This window comes from Crotalus tigris, unplaced genomic scaffold (genome assembly GCF_016545835.1).
Source record: "Crotalus tigris isolate CLP2741 ecotype Arizona unplaced genomic scaffold, ASM1654583v1 scf7180000018371.15429387391:27106975, whole genome shotgun sequence".
NCBI classification, from domain to species: Eukaryota; Metazoa; Chordata; class Lepidosauria; order Squamata; family Viperidae; genus Crotalus; species Crotalus tigris.
The window spans coordinates 3,769,030-3,791,039 of record NW_024096970.1 but is presented as its reverse complement, the minus strand read 5'-3'; the positions used below and the strand labels follow the sequence as shown (position 1 = coordinate 3,791,039).

General features: G+C 40.6%; 1 protein-coding gene across 2 annotated transcripts in view; it reads left to right on the top strand.

Annotated features, from left to right (window-relative positions):
* Positions 1–929: 929 nt before the first annotated feature.
* Positions 930–22,010, top strand: part of SESN1 (sestrin 1) — a 51,825-nt gene continuing 30,744 nt past the window's right edge. Inside the window, exons 1-2 of one of the 2 annotated variants that reach the window (XM_039351159.1) lie at positions 930–1,088; positions 1,643–1,992. In XM_039351159.1, the coding sequence (XP_039207093.1) occupies positions 1,705–1,992 (288 nt within the window). In that variant the 5' untranslated portion in view covers positions 930–1,088; positions 1,643–1,704. Of the gene's footprint in view, positions 1,089–1,642; positions 1,993–22,010 lie in introns of those variants that run through there. The other variant, XM_039351161.1, reaches the window with a different exon arrangement.

Sequence of the window (22,010 nt, the reverse complement as noted above, 5' to 3'; positions counted from 1 at the left end):
ATACAAAAATAATCTTGCTACTCCACTGTTAAGTTGGATAAGCACACACTCCAGAGTCACAGTGATATATTAGAAGAGAAGCAGCATTTGATGATATCACCCATTTACAGCCAGACATGACTGCAATGATTAGGTGAGATCCACAATAATAAAGTTGAAATTATTCAAGGCAGTTAACAGTGTCAGCCAAATTGTATTAGAAAATGAGAGGCTACTTAATTCTTCACATTTTTTACTTTTCGATTAACAATCCCTGTATAGTAAAAGGACTGGAAAGGCCTGACAATTTATTGAAATACTCTTTTCAAGAGCAATTATTGTTTTATTTATATAGTATTTTTAAATTCAGACCCACAGTAAAAGTGATGAACTTCTATGCATTCAAACTGGTTCTTTGTGTTAAAGTAATATAAAGAGGGTCTGTATAATTCTTATTATTTAAACCTTTCCTTAAACCTCTTAGAAACGGAATTACGGAATGTAAATAGTACATTTCCTGCTAAGCTTATTATATAAAAGTCTCTTATAAAAATCAGCAGAGGGTACAGTTATTTCTGGTACTTTAAGGCTAATACATTATTAAAGAAAAGTTAGAATGAACTTGAAAGTTTCGAGCAAAACTTGAATGAACTCGTCCACTTCATCATTCGCATTTCACCTAGATATAAAAATGCTGACGCCACCAAACAATCCACAGGAAGAAACCCGTCCAAAATTTCATTTTATAGGTCCACGTGATTGACTCATGAACTCTATCTTCCCCGCCTCCTTTTCCCTTTTATTTTTTATTTTTTAGGAATCTTTCGTTCTCCGGTTTAGGAACGTTCTGATTCCGCCTGATTGGCACTACAAATCCCAGATACCTCGGGGATACTTCACGTTGATTGGTTGCTTCTGAAACGGGATTGGCAGGGGTGTATCCCTGTCGTGGTGCCCTAGAGGCGCGTAGTTTGTGTAACTTTAGGAGGGAAGGCGGCGTCGGGTTCTTTCGCGGCCGCCTTCTGGGTCTGGGCCAGGGAAGAGAAGCGGGGAGTCCTGGAATCGGGGCGTGTAGCTTCGCCTGCTCCCATACTTGCGCGTCTCTTCAGGTAAAAGCTCGTAACAGGTTCCCCAGCCTTCCCTCTCCCTACCTCCCACCTCCACTTACTCGCTCGACTTTGCATGCTTGGCTTTCCCCCCACCTTCCCTCTCCCTACCTCCCACCTCCACTTACTCGCTCGACTTTGCATGCTTGGCTTTCCCCCCACCTTCCCGACTCGTCTCTTGGCTGTGCTGCCAAAGACGAGCAGACATAGGAAGGAAGGAACTAACTCTGCCGCGTCTGGAGTTGTGGAAGCCAGCCGCTTTTTCATCCCCCCCCCCCACCTCCTAGTTCAGTTTCTGCGACGAAACCAGATTTCCCAGTCGTTCCCCATATAAAGTTTGTAGTTGGCCCGGGATTATGGAAGTCGAAGTATCCGCTGCTTGACCGGCGGCAGAAAACTCGGCGCTTTGCTCCGCCGCCTACTTGGCCGAGAGCACCGCTGGGCGTTGCTTGCGATGCAAACGGACGAATATATCGAGGGTTAACGGGTAACCCGGTGCTGGTGCCAGTCTCACCTGTTCTTTAGCCATTCTCCCTAAGACTTCTGTGATTTTCCAGAGAAGGCTCGCCATGAGGACAGCACTCACGAATTGAGACTCGGGAGTCGTTTTTCTCAAATAATGGCTGACGGAGATGGAGAGGTGAGGTGGGATGGGCTGTGCAGCAGGGATGCCAGCGCAAGAGACGGCGCCTTGGAAAACATAAGGCAGCTGGTCCTGAAGAAAAGTGAGGCGATGGCTCTGGAGAAAGGCGGTGCGTCTCCTCCAGCTGCAGAAAGGCTCCTGCCCTCTGCCAATAGTGCGCCAGGTGAGCTGAACCAAATGCTTGCTCGTCTGCTCACGCTTTCCAAGAGGTGCCCCTTCAGAGACGTGAGAGAGAAGACTGAAGCCATTCTGAAACATGTTCAGGTAAAAGGATGGTTTATCCCTTTTGTTCTTGGTTACTCTTGGTTGTCTTGCCTTTCTGACTGTTGGCACAAAAACATACACGCCTTAGTGGGATTTGGGGTGGCAGTGGTCAAACAGAACAATGACCTCGGGGAAAATGTCAAGTAATCATAGAATAAGGTCACCCCAGAGTGCAGCTATTCTGAAAGGGCAAAATCCATTTTTGAAATCGTACAAAAAATGTGAAGCTTGGTCATGGAATATGGAAGTCAGTTTGACGTATCAGAGTTGATCGTGTAAGTATGATATATTGCCCTGCCTATCATTCTTAATATTACAAATATTTTGGGATAGTTTTTTAAATGTATAAGTGATGCTCCCTTTAATGTTAGTTACTTCGCTACTGTATACCAAGTGCCTAAAAATAGCTTGGCTTGCCATTCATATAATCACTACCTGATTTATACATCATGTTTTGCTGAAAAATTTGGCTAATAAGTATGTGTACATTACTGCCATTTCTCACATTGTTTTTTAAGTAAGGTATGAGCTTTATCACCTGAGATAGGCATCAGTTTGGGTTTGCACCACTTAGGTTTTAAACAATGGCTTGTAAGGCGATAAGGCCTGGGTTGCAGAAGCCCAAAATGTTTTCAGTTGGGCTTGAATAGATAAGCCTACTCAAACCTTGATTGAATTGCAGTACATGATGGGAAAGTGATGGTGCACACATGCTCATTAATATGGAAAGTCAACATATAGAAATACATCCTGTGAAAATCTGAGACATAAAGCTGTTTCTTCATTATTTAGCATCAAATGGGAATGTAAGATATAAAGCATATAAAGCTTTTGTCTCATTATTTTCTGTCCCATTAAAGGGATATGAAAAGGATAACTAGAATTGTAAGCACAATATAAGTTGTATCAGAATGTAAGTTATATGATTAAACTTGCAACATGTTCAATATATGGACTGCTTTATGTATATAATTCATTTAATAAATATTAGAGGTGCATTGTATCCCACGGTGGAAAACCAGAACATTTCTGGCTGATCATTAACTTGTTGAAGATTTACAACAAAAATGTATTAAGACTTGTCTACTTGTTTTTCCTAATGGGTTTGAGGTTTAGAAGTCTTTTGGATGAGAGATTTACCTAATTCATCATTCCATTCTCACATGGGAAATCTATTAATAGTATCTGGGTAAGATAGCAAGTGTGGAAGGACTTTAGTTCTGCAGGTTCTATTTCCTAGAATAGTAATGGCAAACCTTTTAGAGACCGAATGCCCAAATTGCAACCCAAAACCAACTTAGTGCCAGGTGGGTGTGGCCCATTGGGTGGACGTGGCCCATTGGGTAGGCATGGCTGTGGTGGTAACAGCAGGCTGGGTGGGACTAAAAAGTTCAATCAATCAATTCCAACTTTGCAAGATCTTTTTTTTTCCCCGCGAGAAGTTGAAATTGACTGAACCTTTTTTTTTTTTTTGCACATGGTGAAGGCCTAAAACGAAAAGGATTTATAAAACCCAGCTGAAGGCCTAGGACTGGGGCGATGGCGCGTGTGCCCACAGAAAGGGCTCTGAGTGCCGCCTCTGGCACCTGTGCCATAGGTTCGCCACTACTGTCCTAGAATATTGAGATATAACAACTGAAGAACAAATAATGGATTTAAAGGGATATATATTCTGTGCAGTACTTTGGAGCATGCGGAGGCACAAACATTGCACTTCTCCATAGCTATTTAAAGCTGTTTTTTCCAGTACTGAGTGGCTGCCCTTTCAACCCATCACAGGAGCTGGCAAAAATCTGTTTGATTTCAGAAACTACAGACAGGTGCTATGTTTGCACTCTAATGTATTCTAGAACACCTTTGGGGATTCAAAGTGCTGCATAACTCTAGCAGAGATATACTTGGAATTAAGGAATCAAACGCAACAATTCTGTGTCTAGTTCTTCAGAAACTATTCAGTACTGAAAAAAGGAGGTGTCTGCCTCTCTGATATGGGTAACTATTCTTCCTGAAATTAGCCTTCCTCCATAAGCCAAAGTTGTGTTTCTGTGTCACCATACATGGAAGGAAAACAAAGACTATAATTTAAAATGCTTATGCCAATAAAAATGCTTTAGCTAGTCAAACTGCACAGCAAAGTACGTCTGTCAGCGAGCCTTTATGTCCACTATGCATAGCCTGCTCATGCCTCTATCATGAGCAGGCTGTGAAAGTTAGGGGTTAGCATAGTAAGTAGGTAATTGTAGGTAGGTAATGCCCCATTTAGAGTGTGTGGAATGCTATTGTCAACTTTAACCCAACAAGCAGCACTGAAAAAACATGTGCAAATTGAAAAATTCATTTCAGTATTTCTAATAAGTAATTTTTTGAGGAAAGTTAAACTATAGCCAAAAAAAACAACCCACACCCTGCCCTAAGCAACTGCTTTGTTCAAAGAACAAGCTCTCTCTATAGAAATAATAATAAATCCCTTTTGCAGCTGTCCGTCCCATTCTGCATAACAAGCCGCCTGGCTCATTCTACTTTGTTGACTGGTCTGTTTCCATCTATCCTTCATTTTTGCAACAATCTGATCTGCTGTTTATCTGTTTTTTTCACTATCTGGATGAGAACTATCTCACACTACTACTGGCAGTTTGTTCTCTTTCTGCTTTCCTCTTTGTAGAGCTTCTTCACAGAGTTCCTCTATTCCTGTATTATGGAAGGAGAGTCTCAGTAAGTAGTCTACCCTAGCAATGCTACCCTCACTGGGCAATCTGAAGCATTGCATGTTGCATTACTCTCACCTTCAGCAGTGCCTCCTGGCACCTTCAGAATATGCATGTCTGATGTATCACACTGTTCTGGAAAGTCATCTTACTCCTCCACTGATCCTGCACGATTGTTATTAGAAAGGAAAAAGGCACCTGATTTTGCAAGAGTAAAAGGTGTAGGCATATTAGCCAACTGAGGAGATGCAAGTCCAGTTACAGCAAGGGTGTAAAAATGCCGGCCTGCGGGCTGGATGCGTCATGGCGAAACCGCGCCCGCCCTATTGCCGGCAATGGCAAAAAAGTTGTGATAGGTCGTGACACGTCATGTGATGTTGTGAGTTTGACACCCCTGAGTTACAGTGTGGAAAATTGAGCTATTACTTATTTAAGAGTGCTCTTGAGGAAAATACCAGGTGATCTGCTTTCCAGGTTTCCATAGTTATATTGTGGGAGTTCCCCGTGGTGACATTTCCACATAGTCTCTTTGCTGAGTAGAATGTTTCTATGTAAGTGGTTTTCATGTTGAATGACATTCTGTGTCAGGCTTGCTTTTCAGATAAGTTATTTTTGGCACTGATGTATATTCCCACAATTTAGTTTGCCATTTTTCTAAACAAGGAATTAATTTCCACTAAATGGCATGAAGTATCCTGATAGCCACTGCCATATACAAAGCTGACTCTAGATAGTTTGTAGAGATATAAGGTATAGTACTATTTAACAGAAAAACATAATTGGGAAAAAAGAGAATTGTATATTCTTGAAGAGCTGGAGTTTCAGTAAATGGCTTGTGTGTGTGAAGGAAATATAGAAGTGTTGAACTGTGGGGCATTCACAAGTATATGCATTATCAATGTAAGAAAGTGATTGGTTAGTGTTCCTGTTGTAGTCTCCCTTAGCCAGGAGAATATTTATGTTCCCATAACAGAGTAATCAGAATAGTTCAAGCTGAAGAGATCTCTGATCTTCCATAATATGTTCTAGATTGTCCACATTGGAGATTTTATGTTGAGATAAAGAAGAAATGCTTCTTTTACACTGCAACACTTAATATATTTTGGCTTCTTTCAACAGTAGGCTAGTGATGCATAACTGGATTTATAATTGGATTACTTTGAACGTAATTGTTTTTTTTAACTTTTGTTTTCTTCTACTTTTTAAAGCTCTTCATTCTTTTTTATTATTAAATGAATCTTATTGGAGTCATTAGCATTAGAACATTAGCAACAAGTAGAAATAAATGGTGAGGTTTAAATAATAATGTGGATGGATTTTATATTATCACAGCAATGACTTGGTGAAATTTAGAAAACTCCAGTCATTTCCCCATTAGACTATCTTCTACAGTCATTCAATCATGTTTATGCCAAAATACTAACAATGACAACAACAGGATTTATATCACTTAAGCAATGATCCAGTGATAATATGGAGATGCTATAAATCACTATTAGGGAAATAACCTATATGTAGGGATTTTGCCTTCTGACGTCACTGCTGATTTGTAACTTATCTGTGAGCAAACTAACAAACACTGGTTTTAATATGGATCCACTGTGGGATCCACTCTACAGGTCCATCCTTCTGATCTTTGTTTCCTCTTCTTCAGCTAAATACAAGTCCATGAAAAGACTGCTAACTTTTTCAGGCATTTTTATTAGAGGACCTTTAGAAATCTCTACTGCCTCATTCCATTCACCCCACTGTAATGGGAATGGTCCAGATAGACCTGGGGTAGGGTCTGAGCTGACATATGATTGGGCAAAGAGCAACTCTATCTTGCTGAAATTAATTTTGAATTTGTTTCTACCCATCCAATCCTTAGCTCTGTCACTGAGTTAGGATTTCCATAACAGGTCTTTTAATTTGGCATGGCATCCTTATGATAAACTGCCTATTATCAGAATGCTGATGCTACCTCAGTTGAAACTGAAGGATTTGCCTATATACATTGCCTATATATATTGCTTTTGTATGTAGGGAAAAGTGAAAGATGAAGGATAGGTTGATTAGGGCCTCTTATATTAAAGAAACTAAATCTGCTTTCTCACTTGAGAACATGCGGAATGTTTTGCTGGATAAAAACTAGGAGCTGACTAGTCCAGCTTACTTAGGAAAAAAGATAGATGCTTTTTGAGATTTGGGAAGATGATGGAAATTCTGGTAATTATTACAATGATTTCTGTCCTCTAAAAAAATCAGATATTTTCTGGTAAATAAAGCCTGGGCCTACCAATGACTTGTGATCTTCTGTCTGCCCAAATTTCTTTTCTACTTTATTCTACTCTTTAGAGTTTTTGACAAGTGTCAGGTGAAAAGGTTTAAATCTTGCAAGTATTCCTGCTACTGTGATGCACAAAGGATTACTGGAGAAAGTATGTTCAAGTGGCACTTATTGTTAGGATGGCACAGGCAGGAAGTGCTAAAGAAAAGGGTATGTGTAAATCTAAATTGAGACCAGAATTTTCCAAGCATTCTGCCAGCTCAAAGCATTTTGTTTAATGTGGTACATTAACTTTCCAAATGAAACATTCAAGAATATGAAATAACAGTCAACAATATCTTGAAGTGTATTTTTATGAGAGGTTTCTTTCAGTACCCTGGATTCTTTTTAATTCTTGGCTATCTAGTCCTGGCTAAAGAAATGTTTTTATTCAAAATAAAATATTTGCAGAAATATAATAGTCACTAGAAGAAGCACCCATCTTTTAGTTATTCTGTACAACTTTAATTTTTCTAACTATTAAATAGTTGGTATGTTAGCCTATAGCAGTGGTGGCGAACCTATGGTATGCGTGTCAGAGACGGCACTCAGAGCCCTCTCTGTGGGCACACTCGCCATGCCCCGGAGATGGCAACTGTCCCTCTTCATCCAGCTGCCCACTAACTCGCCGAGGTCCGACTTGGCTAGATGCATCCCAGCACCCATGCGCTCACTGGCCTCTGTGTGCGGGGGCCAATGGTGTCAGGCAGCAGTCTCCCTGGCCCCTGCCTCAACTTGCCCTGTGACAATGGCACCCCCGCCCTGCCTCGCCTTGCCTCGCCTCACTCTGCAGGACGAGCCTCCTGCCCACTGCCCCACCTGCCAGAAACCCTCTGGATCTCCCCCAACCCTGCCGTCCCCACGAGCAACATTGAGGTGATCACGCCCACCTTGGCCACATCCACCCAATCTGCCATGACTGCCACAGCCACGCCCATTCAGTGGGCCACACCCACCTGGCATCTGGAGATAAATAAGTAGGTTTTGGGTTGCAGTTTGGGCACTCGGTCTCTAAAAGTTTCGCCATCACTGGCCTATAGCATGTATTCTTTACATTTTTTCACAACCCAGAGCATAAATCAGATATATTATCTAGGACATGGGTTAAAGCTATGCAATTTACTGAATGGATATATGGATGTTTAAAGTGCCATTCTGTGCATACATAGAGTAAAAATGTCAAAAGTGCTTATATCTGATTACAGATCTCCCCTGCTTTCATGCCACTGTTTCCATGATATCATTTGAAAAAAAAAATCCGTTTTCAATGCAGTCAAATAGTTGCGTTTTGGGAAGAATAATTAAATCGGGGAAATGCATGGAGACAGACAGAAAAGACTATACATAAGCTTGACGGAATCATGTGCTTTCTTGCCTGTCAAGAAAGAGTGGTGCAGAGTGATGTCACCACAAAGGGAAAGATAATTTAAACTTTCTCCGTGTACATGGAAGAGTATACATGAAAGAACAATGGGAGAAATGTCATCTGCATATAGTCAACTACATGTATATGTATATTCCCTAAGAACATGTATTTTGAGGCCAACCACTGTTCATTGCCTCCTATAGCTATTGCCAAGCTCAAGGGCAAAAAGAATGCCAATTGACTAAATCATTGACAGTTAAAGCGTTTACTTAAGAAAAGAATGCATTGCATCTCTAATTGCTAGTTCATAGTCATTACTAGTTCATAGAGTTTATGTTGTCTTATTTTACCATCTGCTGGCTGAGCTGCCAAATAATGAAACGTGCTTACACAGCAGTTGGCTATCTTGTTCAAAAAGGTTTTGTCAGCTCCAATTCTCTTCCTGTGCCTGCTCAAAGGAAGAGCAAGAGGATTTCCACTCTTCCATAAAAGAAGAACATGTTGGATAGTCACATTTGAGATACCATATCTGTGCATCACAAAAAGACAATTTCATCTTGAAGGGATTTATGTTTACAATACTCAAGGAATCATATAAAATGCTCTTCTTCCAATCCTCGCATGAATAAAAAAAAGTACAAAGGGAGTACAGTGTCACCATAGGAATTGCTGATTTGTATTGCAAGTACCACATTTTAAGAAAAGACAAATTTTTAAATAATCTCTTTGAAACTATCTAAGTGCACCTGCTGTCCTAACAAAGATACTCATTTATTCTGATCAGGGGATGTTGCTGTTTGAGTAGCTTCTTGCAAAGGTTTTGTCTGTATTTTAAATAGCTAACTGTTCTTGTAATAATCTAAATTAGATTCAAAAGTTTTAAAAATATTCTTAATATCCCTAATGAATTTTGCAGGTTTGGATTCCTGTTTAGACCATTAAACTGAAATATGTGTATAAATGAGCTTAGAAATAATAGTTTGTTGGCTGCTTGTGAGGTAAATGCTGTTATCTGAACTAATATATGATTTTAACTTCAAACCAAAAATTATTTCTGCCTAGATTCCTCCTTAATTCCACTGAATATAGGTTTCTAAGACAGGCATAGAGAGTGAATGTAAGTTTTCTGTATAAACTGCTAAAATTGAAAGAGAAGTTTTCAAAAGATATGAACATCTTATCTTAGAATCTTCCATTGTATAATACAGTTCAAAGTAAATATGTCTGTTCATTGAATAGTCTCTGAACATTAGATAGTGAAGCAGATGCATTAAGAACTACCAGTGAGAACTACAGTTAGATGGATGGAACTAGATAGATAGACCAGTTTTTTCCTGGTCTCTGATAAGACTTATGGATGTTCTTTGAAAGTGGCATATGAGCTGCCAGGGTATAATATAAGCCTCTAATCTGATATGGCAAGCATGAAAGGAAGCCAAGGCCTTTTACAACACAATAGAAGTACTGAAACTTCCTTCTCAAGCTTTAAGTTGTCCTTTCCTATTCAGACTCTAATGATTGTTAAGATATGCTAAGAATACTTTTTATTCTAAATAAAACAGTGTTAGAGCCAGGGATTATCCCCAAGCAAGCAGCACGGGAACAAAGGAATTTGTTTGTTGTAGTAGTTAAGATGGTGGCCTAGAAGCCAGGAGACTGTGAGTTCTAGTCCTGTTTTAGGCATGAAAGCTGGCTATATAACTTGGGCCAGTCTCTCGGCCCAACCCACTTCACAAGATTATTATTGTGAGAAGGAAGGAGTATTATTATGTTTGCTGTCTTGAGTTAAAATAAATAAATAAAAATATTCTTTGACTATGGACCCTAGAGTGGAATATTAAGCGTTAACTATTTACTAAGTTGGACTAAAAAATAGTGCAGCTCCAATTTCCAATTAAACAATTAGTGCTATCTGAGAATCCAAACTGTTATTTATGTTTATCATGCCAAAACCTGTTTAAGTGCTGCACATGTTTAAATATGTACTTCAGGTAAAGAATTGCCCTGTATAGGCAATGGATACGTCATTTGTTCTTTAACTTGACTACACTGATTCTTTCTTTTTAATGAAGTGTTCTTTCTGTGTTTATAAGATGTGGCCTGCCCTAGGTTTTCTTATAAATATTTAACTGTGTAAATGCCCATTGTATTTAAGTTGTAAAACTTTAATATGCACTAGCATGCAAAGAACTACCACAAGCTACATTGCCACTGTTGTGCAATATAGAATATTTAGTCTGTGAATCATTTGAGAAAGAAATAAGGTCAAAATTATGATGAGACAAGCTTGAAGGATTTGGTTTCTTTGAAACAATATAAAATATGCATATATGGAATGATGAATGGGAATTTGAGTTTTTTATCCTAGATAAGAAAAGCCAAATCCATGGCAATTGAATGGAAGTTTTGAAAAGATATTCACATATATCCAACTCTAATGTAAAATTAGTTTGTTATGTAGTAGCATTAAGTCACTTTGTTCATAGTCTCTATTTAGCTTGTGGACTGTTTCAAAGTCTGAACATTTTGAGGTTGGGCTCAAAATAGATGAATTCCAACCTTAGCAGAAATGTCCCTATTATATCAAAACGGTTTTACTTGGAACATTGCTGTTACCGTCAGAGGAACATTGAAACGTTTCCACTAAAATTGGAAGACCTTTTCAAAGTTCAGAATGGTTTGTATACCCCTACAATTTAGCCTACAGTCATTGGTACAGTCATTGGTAATTGTAGGAACAGGGTCAACATCTGGAAAAGAAAAATGGTATAAACTGTGCAGTTGGGTGTAAATAATTAAAAGATATAATCTAATACTTAAGAAGTTGAAGAAGAGGCCAAAACCAAAATAACAAAAATAGAGAGTCAAAAATCTGGACTAAAATCCACCCTTGGGTAGATCTGGATAAATGTTCTTATACTGAAAAGACTTTCTCTGCTTAATCTTTTTGCAATCTGATGTATATAGTCATCTCTTTATAGGTAAAACCTGTCACTATCATGAAAAGAAAATATTTGAGTTTATTCACTTTTTCTTTTTTCCTTGGTAGCATCTAGACCTCTTGGTTAATTTTGAAAGTAAAGCAGATCAGCTTTGGTTAATACTTGAATTGGAGACTACAAGGAAATATAAGGACTGTAGGCTGGACTGGGAAGTTAAAAAAACATTGCAGAAGAATGCAGTGACAAGCAACTTCAGTATTTTTGGAAAGTAATTACAGTACAGTACATGGCTGAGTCCACGAACTAACAAAGAGTCCAGCTTGATTCAAAGCATTTGAATTGACCTTACCTTACATCTCTTAAGCTTGAAAACTGATTGGGTAACTTTGAGTCTGTCACTCTTTCTCAGTCCAGCCTATTGCCTCACAGTGTTATTGTGTGGGAAATGGGAGGCAAGAGCACTATACATGCTATCTTGAATTGTACAAAATAAAAGATGGTGTGTATGTGTATCTCTTTCTATTAGCTGATATGTGAGTTGGTTAGTTTAATAGGTCTCTGACAATCATTCAAGCAAAGTAGATCTAGTTACCCAAAGGCTTGATGCATGAAGGCTTCCTTAGGTGTTTGTATAAAAGACATGAAAACCAAGACGTAGTGTTAAGAATGGACCCAAAATGAAGCGTCTTATGAAATGATCTGTATGCTTGCATTGTTTAACAACATGGAGAGCATTATGGACCTGTACAAATAATAACCCATCCCCAAAGCAATTTAAAATATGGTTACTGATACTGTAAAAGACAGAGTCATTATTGTGAGATAGGCTATATAATTTGCTTATATAAATAGATAAATAAGTAAAATATGAACAAGGGAAAAGGAATAGGGAAGAATAATAGTCAAATATAGGTACTTATTTTTAAATGTGTAAAACTTACAACTAACTTGAAACATTTTAGTTTAGTGAGAATGACTATTAATAAGCAACAGATGAGAAAAAAAAATAAACAATTGGGTTTCCCACTAGAACCAATGGAATAAACTCTCCACCCCTCCATTTCCCCTTCCTTCTGTGCCAATGTTACTGTAATTGATGCTGCTCGGTAACAATATTGCCCCAATTCTTAATTTTTCTAAGTCTTAATAGTCGGAGGGGGGGAATGGGACATCTTTTACAAGTACTGCATGGTTCTCATGGTGACTATTTATATTTTGCTAATTAAGAGAGAGCTACAATAGATTTTGCATCAATTCCTCATCTGTGTGAATCCTGCTTAACACTACTTAGCAAAAAATACCTTCAGCTTTATCATATGGCAAGAATTATCTGAGCTGAATTCTTCTGAAGGTCAACAAAAATGGATAACCAAAAAGGGCACAGGTTCGGTGACAACTGGAAAGCTTCCTTAGTGAAAAGAATCCAGTTCAATAGCATTTTACTGATGACCTTGAGGTTACTTAGAATGAAGCTTAGTCTCTATTTTAAAAATGTGATTTTACATTGTAGTATCTAGAAAATAAAACCATTTTCACTGATCTACTGCAATAGTTAAAAAGGCTTTTTTTTTTTTTTTTGCAAAGAGCTCCTGGGTGGGTCTGGGGTCAGCTTTTGAAAATGGGGGCAGCCAAAAGTAGCCGTTTTTTCTCAATTTTTTTGCAGTGTGAAGCCAGCCCCATATAGTTCAGGAATGTGGTGCAAAGTGGAATTTTAGTGTGCTGCGTCCCTTTATGCTGCTTTGTGCTTTTTTTTTTTTTTTTCTTATTTGCTGCATGAAACCAATCTCATACACCCCAATGGCCAGGCCACAGATGCTTCATCAGCAGGAACAAAAAGATGGTAGGGAAGATTAGCAGGGGTCTTGAGGTGCAGGGTAGCAAGGATGACTTTGACTGGGTGGGGGGTAGCTGCAGATTCCCAAGAGGTGACGTGCAGCCCCAGAGCCAAAGGGGCAGCGAGGTGGGGGAGATAGGTGGTTAGGGGGAGTTGGAGGCAATTCCTTACCTTACTAGGCTCAGGGCTGGGAGGGACCAAGACAGGGATGGCTTTGATTGAGGTGGATCGTCAGCTAGAATTATTTTAACAAAGGTAACAGAGATTGCTGGGATTGCAGTTACTAAGCAATTGCAGTCACATGACATCTTTTTTTTTTACAATCACCTTGCTTAGCAACCAAAGTTTCAGTCCTAATTATGATTGTAAGTCAATGACAGGTAGTCCTTGACTTATGACCACAATTGGAACCAGAACTTCCATTGCCTAAGTCAGGTGATTGTTAAGTGAGTTGCATTGATTTTACCACCTTTCTTGCCATGATTATTAAGTGCATCACTGCAGTTTAGTGAATCAAGCAAATGGCAGTTACATGATCCCGGGATGCTGCAATCTTTGTACACGCCTGCTAGTTGCCAAGGGCCTGAATTTTGATCACATGATGGTAGGAATGTTGTAATGATCATAAATGCAAAGATTGGTCGTAAATCACTTCTTTTCAGTGCCATTGTAACTTTGTACGTTCAATAAATGAATGGCACAGGATTAGTACAGGACTACCGGTATGTGCCGATTCAAACATCATGGCCCTTTGTATTTGACAGATGGAAATTTTGTCAATGTGCAGATTTTTTTAAGTGCTGTCCAAGGTTTTTTGATAGGACATCCAATATGCTGATGACCACTGGGAGCACTGCTCCCAATTTATACTATAAAATTTCAACGTACATTTTCAAATCTTGATCCTCTGTGATCTTCCCCAATTTTTTGTGTTGTATTCTATTCTCCCTTGGTATTGTCACATCAATTATCCACACTTTCTTCTATTAATATATTATTACCCCAGTGTTTCAACTTTTTGTAAATTGTTAAAGACCTGGTTGTTCTCCCAGGCCTTAGGCTGGAATGATAGTTGAACCTTGGGCTGGAATGATAGTTGAACCTTATATCCACTATTTTGGTTGGCTGTATTCTTTTTCACTGGTTGTTTTCATTCAAATTTATTTTTAATTTTTAATTTAAGCTGCACAAAGCTGCTCGGGAGTTAGGTGGCTTGAAACTGAACAAATGCATTAAGTTATTATAAATCCTAAGGGCATGCAAAAATTTCACAATCCCAGCAGAAGGTAATTTAACATAGAAATGTTATGATGTATGAATTGATAGCAAGAAAAAAATATGAAAGTAGATTGAGGCAGGATTTGGGGTGATGAAGTTAGTAAACTATTTTTAGCTAGCAAATTATTAGATGGATGGGAGATATCAAGGAAACCCAGGGTCAAAGGCTAGATCAGTGATGGTGAACCTTTTAGAGACCGAGTGCCCCCAAACCACCTTGCCCCTGCACCATCTCTCCTGCCCGCAGGGCCACCCACCACCTCCATGGCCCACCACAGCAGATTGCCATGGCAGCCCAGCAGCGTCATGTTGGCCACGTCCTCTGGCCACGCCCCGCAGCATCATCTGCAGGCGATGGGATAAAAGGGCGGAGTCTTGTCCTTGCTGCCTGGCTGCCATGTCCTTGGCTGCGCTGCTCTGCACAGGCTGCGCCCTGGGCAACTCTCCTCCCGGGGGGCTGCTGGTGAGGAGGGGGCCACGGAGGTGGTGGGACTGGGGCAATGGCGTGCATGCCCACAGAGAGGGCTCTGAGTGCCGCCTCTGGCACACATGCCATAGGTTCGCCACCACTGGGCTAGATAGTGAAATCAAAACAACAAAAATCCCAGAAGGCAGCAGTGGCTGGTCATTGGTATTGTTATCAACAAAGCTACAGTGGTCTTCTACTTAACAAGCACAATTGGGACCAGAATTTCCATTGTAAGTAGTTGTGGCCATAGGTTGAGTCAGACCTGATTTTACAACAGTTTTTACGGTGGTTGTTAAGCAAATCAATAAGGTCATTAAGTTAATTGCCAAGGATCCAAATTATTGTCACCGTGATGGGGTTAAGTCACTTTTTCCAAGATGTTGCAACTTTCAACAGTCATTTAACAAATGGTTGTAAGTTGAAGACTACTGTAATGTATCTGTTTTCTCCAGTTCACCAGGAGTCAAGCTAGACTCTGAGGACCCTTCCCCTTACAGATTCATTCAGGGTAGCCAAAAGTGCCCCTATGTCATGTAAATTAATGTATACACAGTAGACACCATTTTCAGTTCAAATGATGACTTGCTTTTAGTATCCTAAATTATGTTTGTAAAAATTCATACTCCGATTGTTTTCCTTGGCAAGTGAGGGCTGGTGAAAGTAATGCACAAGCCACATCCTCTGCAAAGTGTGTATGCAGACTTTGTCAAGAAGAGCATGAGTGGAAGTGAGAGCTCAGTTTTTCCCTGTATTTGCCTTTTTACCCGTAATTACTTGCTTTCAAAACCTTTTCTCCAGAGAGAATTATGTCTGGGCATGAAAAACAACCCTGTTTTTTTTTTTTTAAAAAAAAAGTATGCCTACTTAAAGTAGTTTTGTGGACGAAGGGTGAATAGGAAATTCAGCTCTTCACATTTGGCCATATTGTACTCCAAATTGTCCCTTTCCCTCCTAGAGATTTAGCCACGGATCCAATTTTGCTGCTGTCATGTCTAGTTTGGTCACAAAAGTTCATGTTGGAATATTACAGAACCTGGGTTAAAAGTATGTTCTCTTTCTGAAATTCGGATGTATTTTAGAGATATTATTCTATTAACTGTTGCTGTTTGTTTGTTTAATTTGTCTTTCATAATAAACCTTAACCACGCTGCTTGATCTTTTCCCTGAAGCAGCCATTCATCATTAAGATTTCAGACAAAAGCAGAAAAACAAGCCTCTCTTTGCTGTAATAGGACATGAACGAATGGCAGCATTGTGGCTTACATTTGTGATTGGCTGAAGGAGATCACACCCTTGGAATCTGTTTATCCCTAAAACCAAGATAGGATCTTCTCTGAATTTCAGAGAACCTTTTATGCAATGCTTCATATTCAAACAAACATGATTACAGTATTTGCAAATTATTTGGGTGGGTTAGTAATGAATAGGGAGAATGAATAAGTGTTTCTTTTGAGAACAGTATGTTCTTTGACTTGTTGTCTGACAGCACAGTTGTATATGCGTCTACTTGAAAGTAAAATCTATTCATTTCAGGGTGATTTGCTTCCTGACTATCACATATATAGGATTGCAGCTTCACGTTTTGGGTAGGGGGTGGTGATATAAGCATGCTAAACAATATGCGAACTTTTAAAAAGAAATTTAAGATTATTTCTCAAATGTGATAGTATAATCATTTACAACAGAACATAGTTGGTTACATTTTTGTTATATCTATTCATGCACAAAGTTTAAGCCTCTGCTATTTAATTGCAAATAGTACATTTGTAGAAGCAAGCAAATAATACAAACACTGCATTAAAATTCTTAATTTGAAATTCTATGAAATTTTCTGATTGTAAAACAATACTCCAAATGGTTAGCTTGTGCAGGCTGCAGTTTCTCAAATATCCCTTACTATACTTGATTTTAAAACAAGCGCTTTTATAAAATGCTAAAGTGTGGGTGAACAGTGTTAGGTTTTTATCAACTGGCCTCTTTTTAATAATGTGGAATTGTTTAGATAGTCCAGGAGGAGGCTTTGGTTGTGATCCATGTTCTGTATGCATAAGTGGTAAGAATTACAATTCTGTAGTTGTTTTTAGGGACACCGCTTCTTAAATTTCTCTTGCATTTTAAAAAAAAAAACAATTTGGAGATAATAGCTGTCTAGGGAAAAATAACTGCCAATGGGCGCATATTATTTTTCCACTAAATTTTATTTAAATTGTTCTCACTCCAAGTTTCCAAATTGTTTCTGAGAATAATGCATGTAAATTTTGTGCATAGTTACAGTGGTCTAGGATTCAGAAGGTTGCACATTCTTTTCTGTGAAGTCTCTTTGGTAATTAATTTTACAGAATCCTGAACTATTTATTCCCAAATTTCAAAACCAGACTTCATTTGCTGCCATATTAAAAAAAAAAAAACTGGATTAAAGGGATTGAAATATAGAAAAAAGAAGAAAGGAAAAGGTGAAAACACTACTTTTCTATTTTCTTTTTCATTTTCTGCTTTAGAGACGCAAAATACGTTTTTCCCATTTTGTCCTGTTTTAGAAGCCAGAATATAAGTGTTTTTGTAGCAAGCAGAAACACTGATGCGGTGTTCTGTTAAGAAAATCAGATGCCATTTTGTAAAAGATTCTGTTTTACTGATACCCTTAAAAAAAAAAAAAAACCTCAGCTATTTTTTTATTGATATACTGAATTTGCGGACCTCTGGTGAAGGAAATTGTTCTGAGGGAGTTTATAGAGGTAGAATTAGGGCTATACTTAAACTAAGAATTTGGCGGTTTAGTTACTTGCATATCTAATAACTGAATTCCTTTCATTTCCAGTTTCAAAAATTCTTTATTCTAAAAATATTATCCCCCTCCCCATTTTATGCAAAGGATGCTTTCTTGTTTCTTACTTTATACTGTTCAAATATAAATGTAGTTGACTCATTTGATTAAGGGATTCATTCCCATTTTCTGTTGTGATCCTACTGGATTAAAATGTAGTTTGTTAAAATGCTTTGAATTTTGGCAGCAAGCAATAAATACTGTTTTTTTATTATAATCTGTCTATATTTCCAAACTAGTTATCTTTATTTGGGGGGGAGGGGAATGGAATACATTGCACTATAAAAACATTTTTATTACTATTTACTATTTTAAAAATGTAACCTGCTGGAATCTTCTTCAGGCCTGTGACCTGTTGACCGGACTGTACAGTTGTGACACTCTTTCAAAAGAGCCTAAACCTGTGTTCAGGAACAGCTTAACTAAGTCGGATTCACTTTGCAATTGAAGCTGCCTTGTTGCAGGTCAAGGGGAATCTTACTTAGCTATCTGGGAATGATTTGCACTTGTTGGCCTGAGGAAGTGGACAGAGTCCTAAGGATTGTGAGGTCAGTCACCTGCTGTTTAGAGCCATGGCCCTCCTGGTGGCCCTGGGGGATGTCATGTGAATGGAGTTTAACAGTGGTGAATTCTTTGAGCAGGCTTTTCCTTTACCTTCAAGAAGGCCTTGGTTCACTTCCTCCTCAAGAAGCCATCTCTGGACCCCATATAGTAGACAATTTTCCTCCAGTGTCTAGCCCCATCTTTTAGGGCAGACATGTCAAACACAAGGCCTGGGGGCTGGATGCGGCCCGCGAAGTGGTTTCATGTGGTCCGCGAAGCTATCCTGGAAACAGTGAGGGAACAGCCCCCGCTGCCTTGGCCCTGGCCCAGGCCGGCCGGGAGCCAGTATACAATTTTGTGATGGCCATTTATGCTGAAACACATTCAGTCTTAGTTCCACAAGGCCATCTAGAAACAGCGAGGAACCAGCCCCTGCTGCATCGGCCCCGCCCCCTGGGTGCATGCTGGGGAGGTGTCACCCTTTGTGAGGAATGAAGAAATGGACCATGCCTTGGCGCTTGCCCTGGTCCCATCCCCTTCTGCCAGAGACCCTGAGATCTATCCCACTCCTGCCCAGGCCCCCACAGGCACCCTTGACGCGAACGATGTAGCGCTAGCCATGCCCACCCAGTAGGCCACACCCATTCCATCCATGCCCACTCAGTAGGCTGCATCCACCCTGGCCACACCCATCCAGCCCCCCGAGGGCAACCACAATGCTGATGTGGCCCTCAATGAAATTGAGTTTGACACCCCTGTTTTAGGGGAAGGATTTGAGAAGATGATTGGAGAACAGCTTCAGAGGATCTTGGACAAACTACATTATCTGGATTCCTTTCAGTCAAGATTCAGACTTGGGGTATGGGACAGGAACGGCATTGGTCGGGCTTTTGGATGATCTCTGCAAGGATGGGATGAAGGTAGACTGGGTCCTATATTTATTTTTAGTCCAAAAGACCAATTGGGGCTTATTTTGGGGGGGATCTCTTATTTTTCCATGTACGGGAGGCGGCGAGCGCATGGGTGCCAAAGATGTCTGGCAGCAGCCGCAGCTGGTGCACTCTGGGGCTGCAAAGCCCACGCAGTACAGGTGAGTGGGAACACTGCTACTGCCTGTCTGGCCCCTGCCAGATGCTCTGCATGGCTACCGACCCACTCCATCCCACCATCTGGTTGCTTGTGGCCGCAATGGGGCAGGAAGCCGTGTGGTGCACTGATGCCACCAACATGAGGTGAGATGAGACAGGTGGAGTGTGGAGCTAGCCCATGTACCCTGCACCTGCACACCTCAGGGCCCCCGCAGCCAGGCTGCTGCCCACTTGGCAACTTCCCCCCATCTGTTCAATGACCTGGCTGCCTGCCCGCCTCTTTCCTTTTACTCCCCTCTTAAGTCGGACTGCCATGGAGGATGGCAGGGGAGACTCGGTCCCTTACCCGGTCCCCCTCTGCCATTTCGGAGCCAGTGGGAGTGATGGTGAAAGGTGTCCACCACTACTGCGCATCAGCCAAGTCCGCCCTGTAGGGCCTTTCTTCAGTCCCCACTGCCCCGCCCTGCGGACGCCACCTCCTGCTCCTCCTGCTTTGATCATGCGGCGCTGCCTCACGCTACCTGCTCCCTGTTCTCTACCTGTATTGTATGGTTTCAATGAAGGCAGCTCAATGGAGGCCAATGGTAGGAAGTAGTGGTGAGCTGGGTGGGGAGACTTTTTCTCCACATGTACATATAACTGTCCCGTGGCTGAATTTTAGATTAATATTAAACACTACAGGAGATCATTTCCCCTTTCAACCAAATTGTTCTTTGCTCTCGACCTCTATTATCACTCTCTCAGTCCCTATTATCACTCTGGAGCAATGTGCTTCTGTTCTCAGTGACTATGTTATCTTAAGAGATATGATGCAATAGTATCAAAACAGCTCTGTTTAAATACTTTAGGAATGGCCGAGTTCTCAGTAAAGCCTGTCCTTTATCCCAGTTCCTGTTTATTTGCTATAAGAGAGGAGTAGTGTAAATAGAAACTGAATCCAAATATTTTATTTAAAAAGCGTAAGACAAAGACTTTTTAATAATTCAGATTCACATTCTCACTGGACTGTCAGAAACTGCTAAATCTTGGCTTGTGGGCTAAAATGAGTATGACAACTATGGATATGTCTGGAGGTTAGCAATCTGGTAAGAGAAGAAATGCAAACTGAAAGGTTTAAATAATGGTGTCTTTGTCATCTAAGGTTGTCAGAGAGAAATTGTTACCTGCAAGGATAGTGAGGTGACAGAAATTATTCCAGCAAACAGTATTACTATAGTTAAAGTCTATAGAAAAAATATTTGTATATCAATATGATACCAAATGATACTTTGGCCATCAGTACAATACAGATATTTCTCTTCCATCGGTATCAATATACCCTCCTCCCTGTCTCTCCCCGCCCTTCCTTTCTTCCTCCCCAAGGCTTAATCAGTTCTTCAAACCAAAAGCAACACCAAGCAACATATAAAACTCCACAAAGAGTTGAAAGGTTAACAAAAAGTGAGCCTCCTTTTCCAGATCTTAGTAGATGGGCAAACCTCATTGCAAATAGTGCTCTTTAGATAGCAGAGTCTAAAGTGGTGGTTCTCAACCTTTTTAATGCTGCGACCTCCCAACCAGTCGTAAGTCGAGGACTACCCAGCCGGTCATAAGTCGAGTACTTTCCCTGCCCGGGAGTGCCGCGCATGCGTGGTGCCACCCCCTGCGCCGGCCAAGGTGTAGCTGGCAAGGGACAGCGCAGGGCGACCACAGGCTGGGCCACCAGCTGGCCCAGCCCAAGGGAGGAAAGGCACCCGCCGGGCCCCACGCGCGCCAGCAACCCTCCCTGCACCCGCCGGCCTCCCACCTCCCACCCCTGGCCCTCTTTTACTTACATTTTTAGTAGTTGCTCAGCAGGGAGGGATGGAAACTTCCAGACAGCTCGCCTTCGCTGCAGACAACTTGCAGCACCGTTTGCAGACTGGGACTTTTGGCAGGCTCAGCAGGGCAGAGACAATTCCTATTGGCTTTTGAAAGCCAATAGAATTAGACTCTATTCAAGAGAGTCTATTCTATTGGCTTTCAAAAGCCAATAGAATAAAAGGGAGTAGCACAGCTAAGGAAAAGGAGGAAAAAATGGCGGACTGCATTGTTTGGCGACCCCTGTGAAATGATCGTTTGACCCCAAATGGGGTCGCGACCCACAGGTTGAGAACCACTGGTCTAAAGCCATGTAGAGTCTTAGAGATGGCAACCAGCACAATAAATTGCACCTGGAAATCCATTGGTACATTTTACGTTTGGCCAGATGTCAAACTATACAGTCGGGTATCACCCAATGGCTTCAAGTAAATATTAAAATACAGAGGTGAAAGTGAATTCAATGCCCAAAATTCTCCAGCCAGCAAGCTGAGGCACACTTGAGCAAAAACATTTCCCTTTTCCCAGGCATTTCAATTTATAAACATTTTGACTTGAAGTACTCACTATAGTGCAGTGGTTCTCAACCTGTGGGTCGGGACCCCATTTGGGGTCGAATGACCATTTCACGGGGGTCGCCAAACAATGCAGTCCGCCATTTTTTTCCCCTTTTCCTTAGCTGTGCTACTCCCTTTTATTCTATTGGCTCCCGGGCAGGGAAAGTCTTCGACTTACGACCGGTTGGGTTGTCCTCGACTTATGACCGGTTGGGTAGTCCTCGACTTACAACTGGTTGGGGGTCGCGGCATTAAAAAGGTTGAG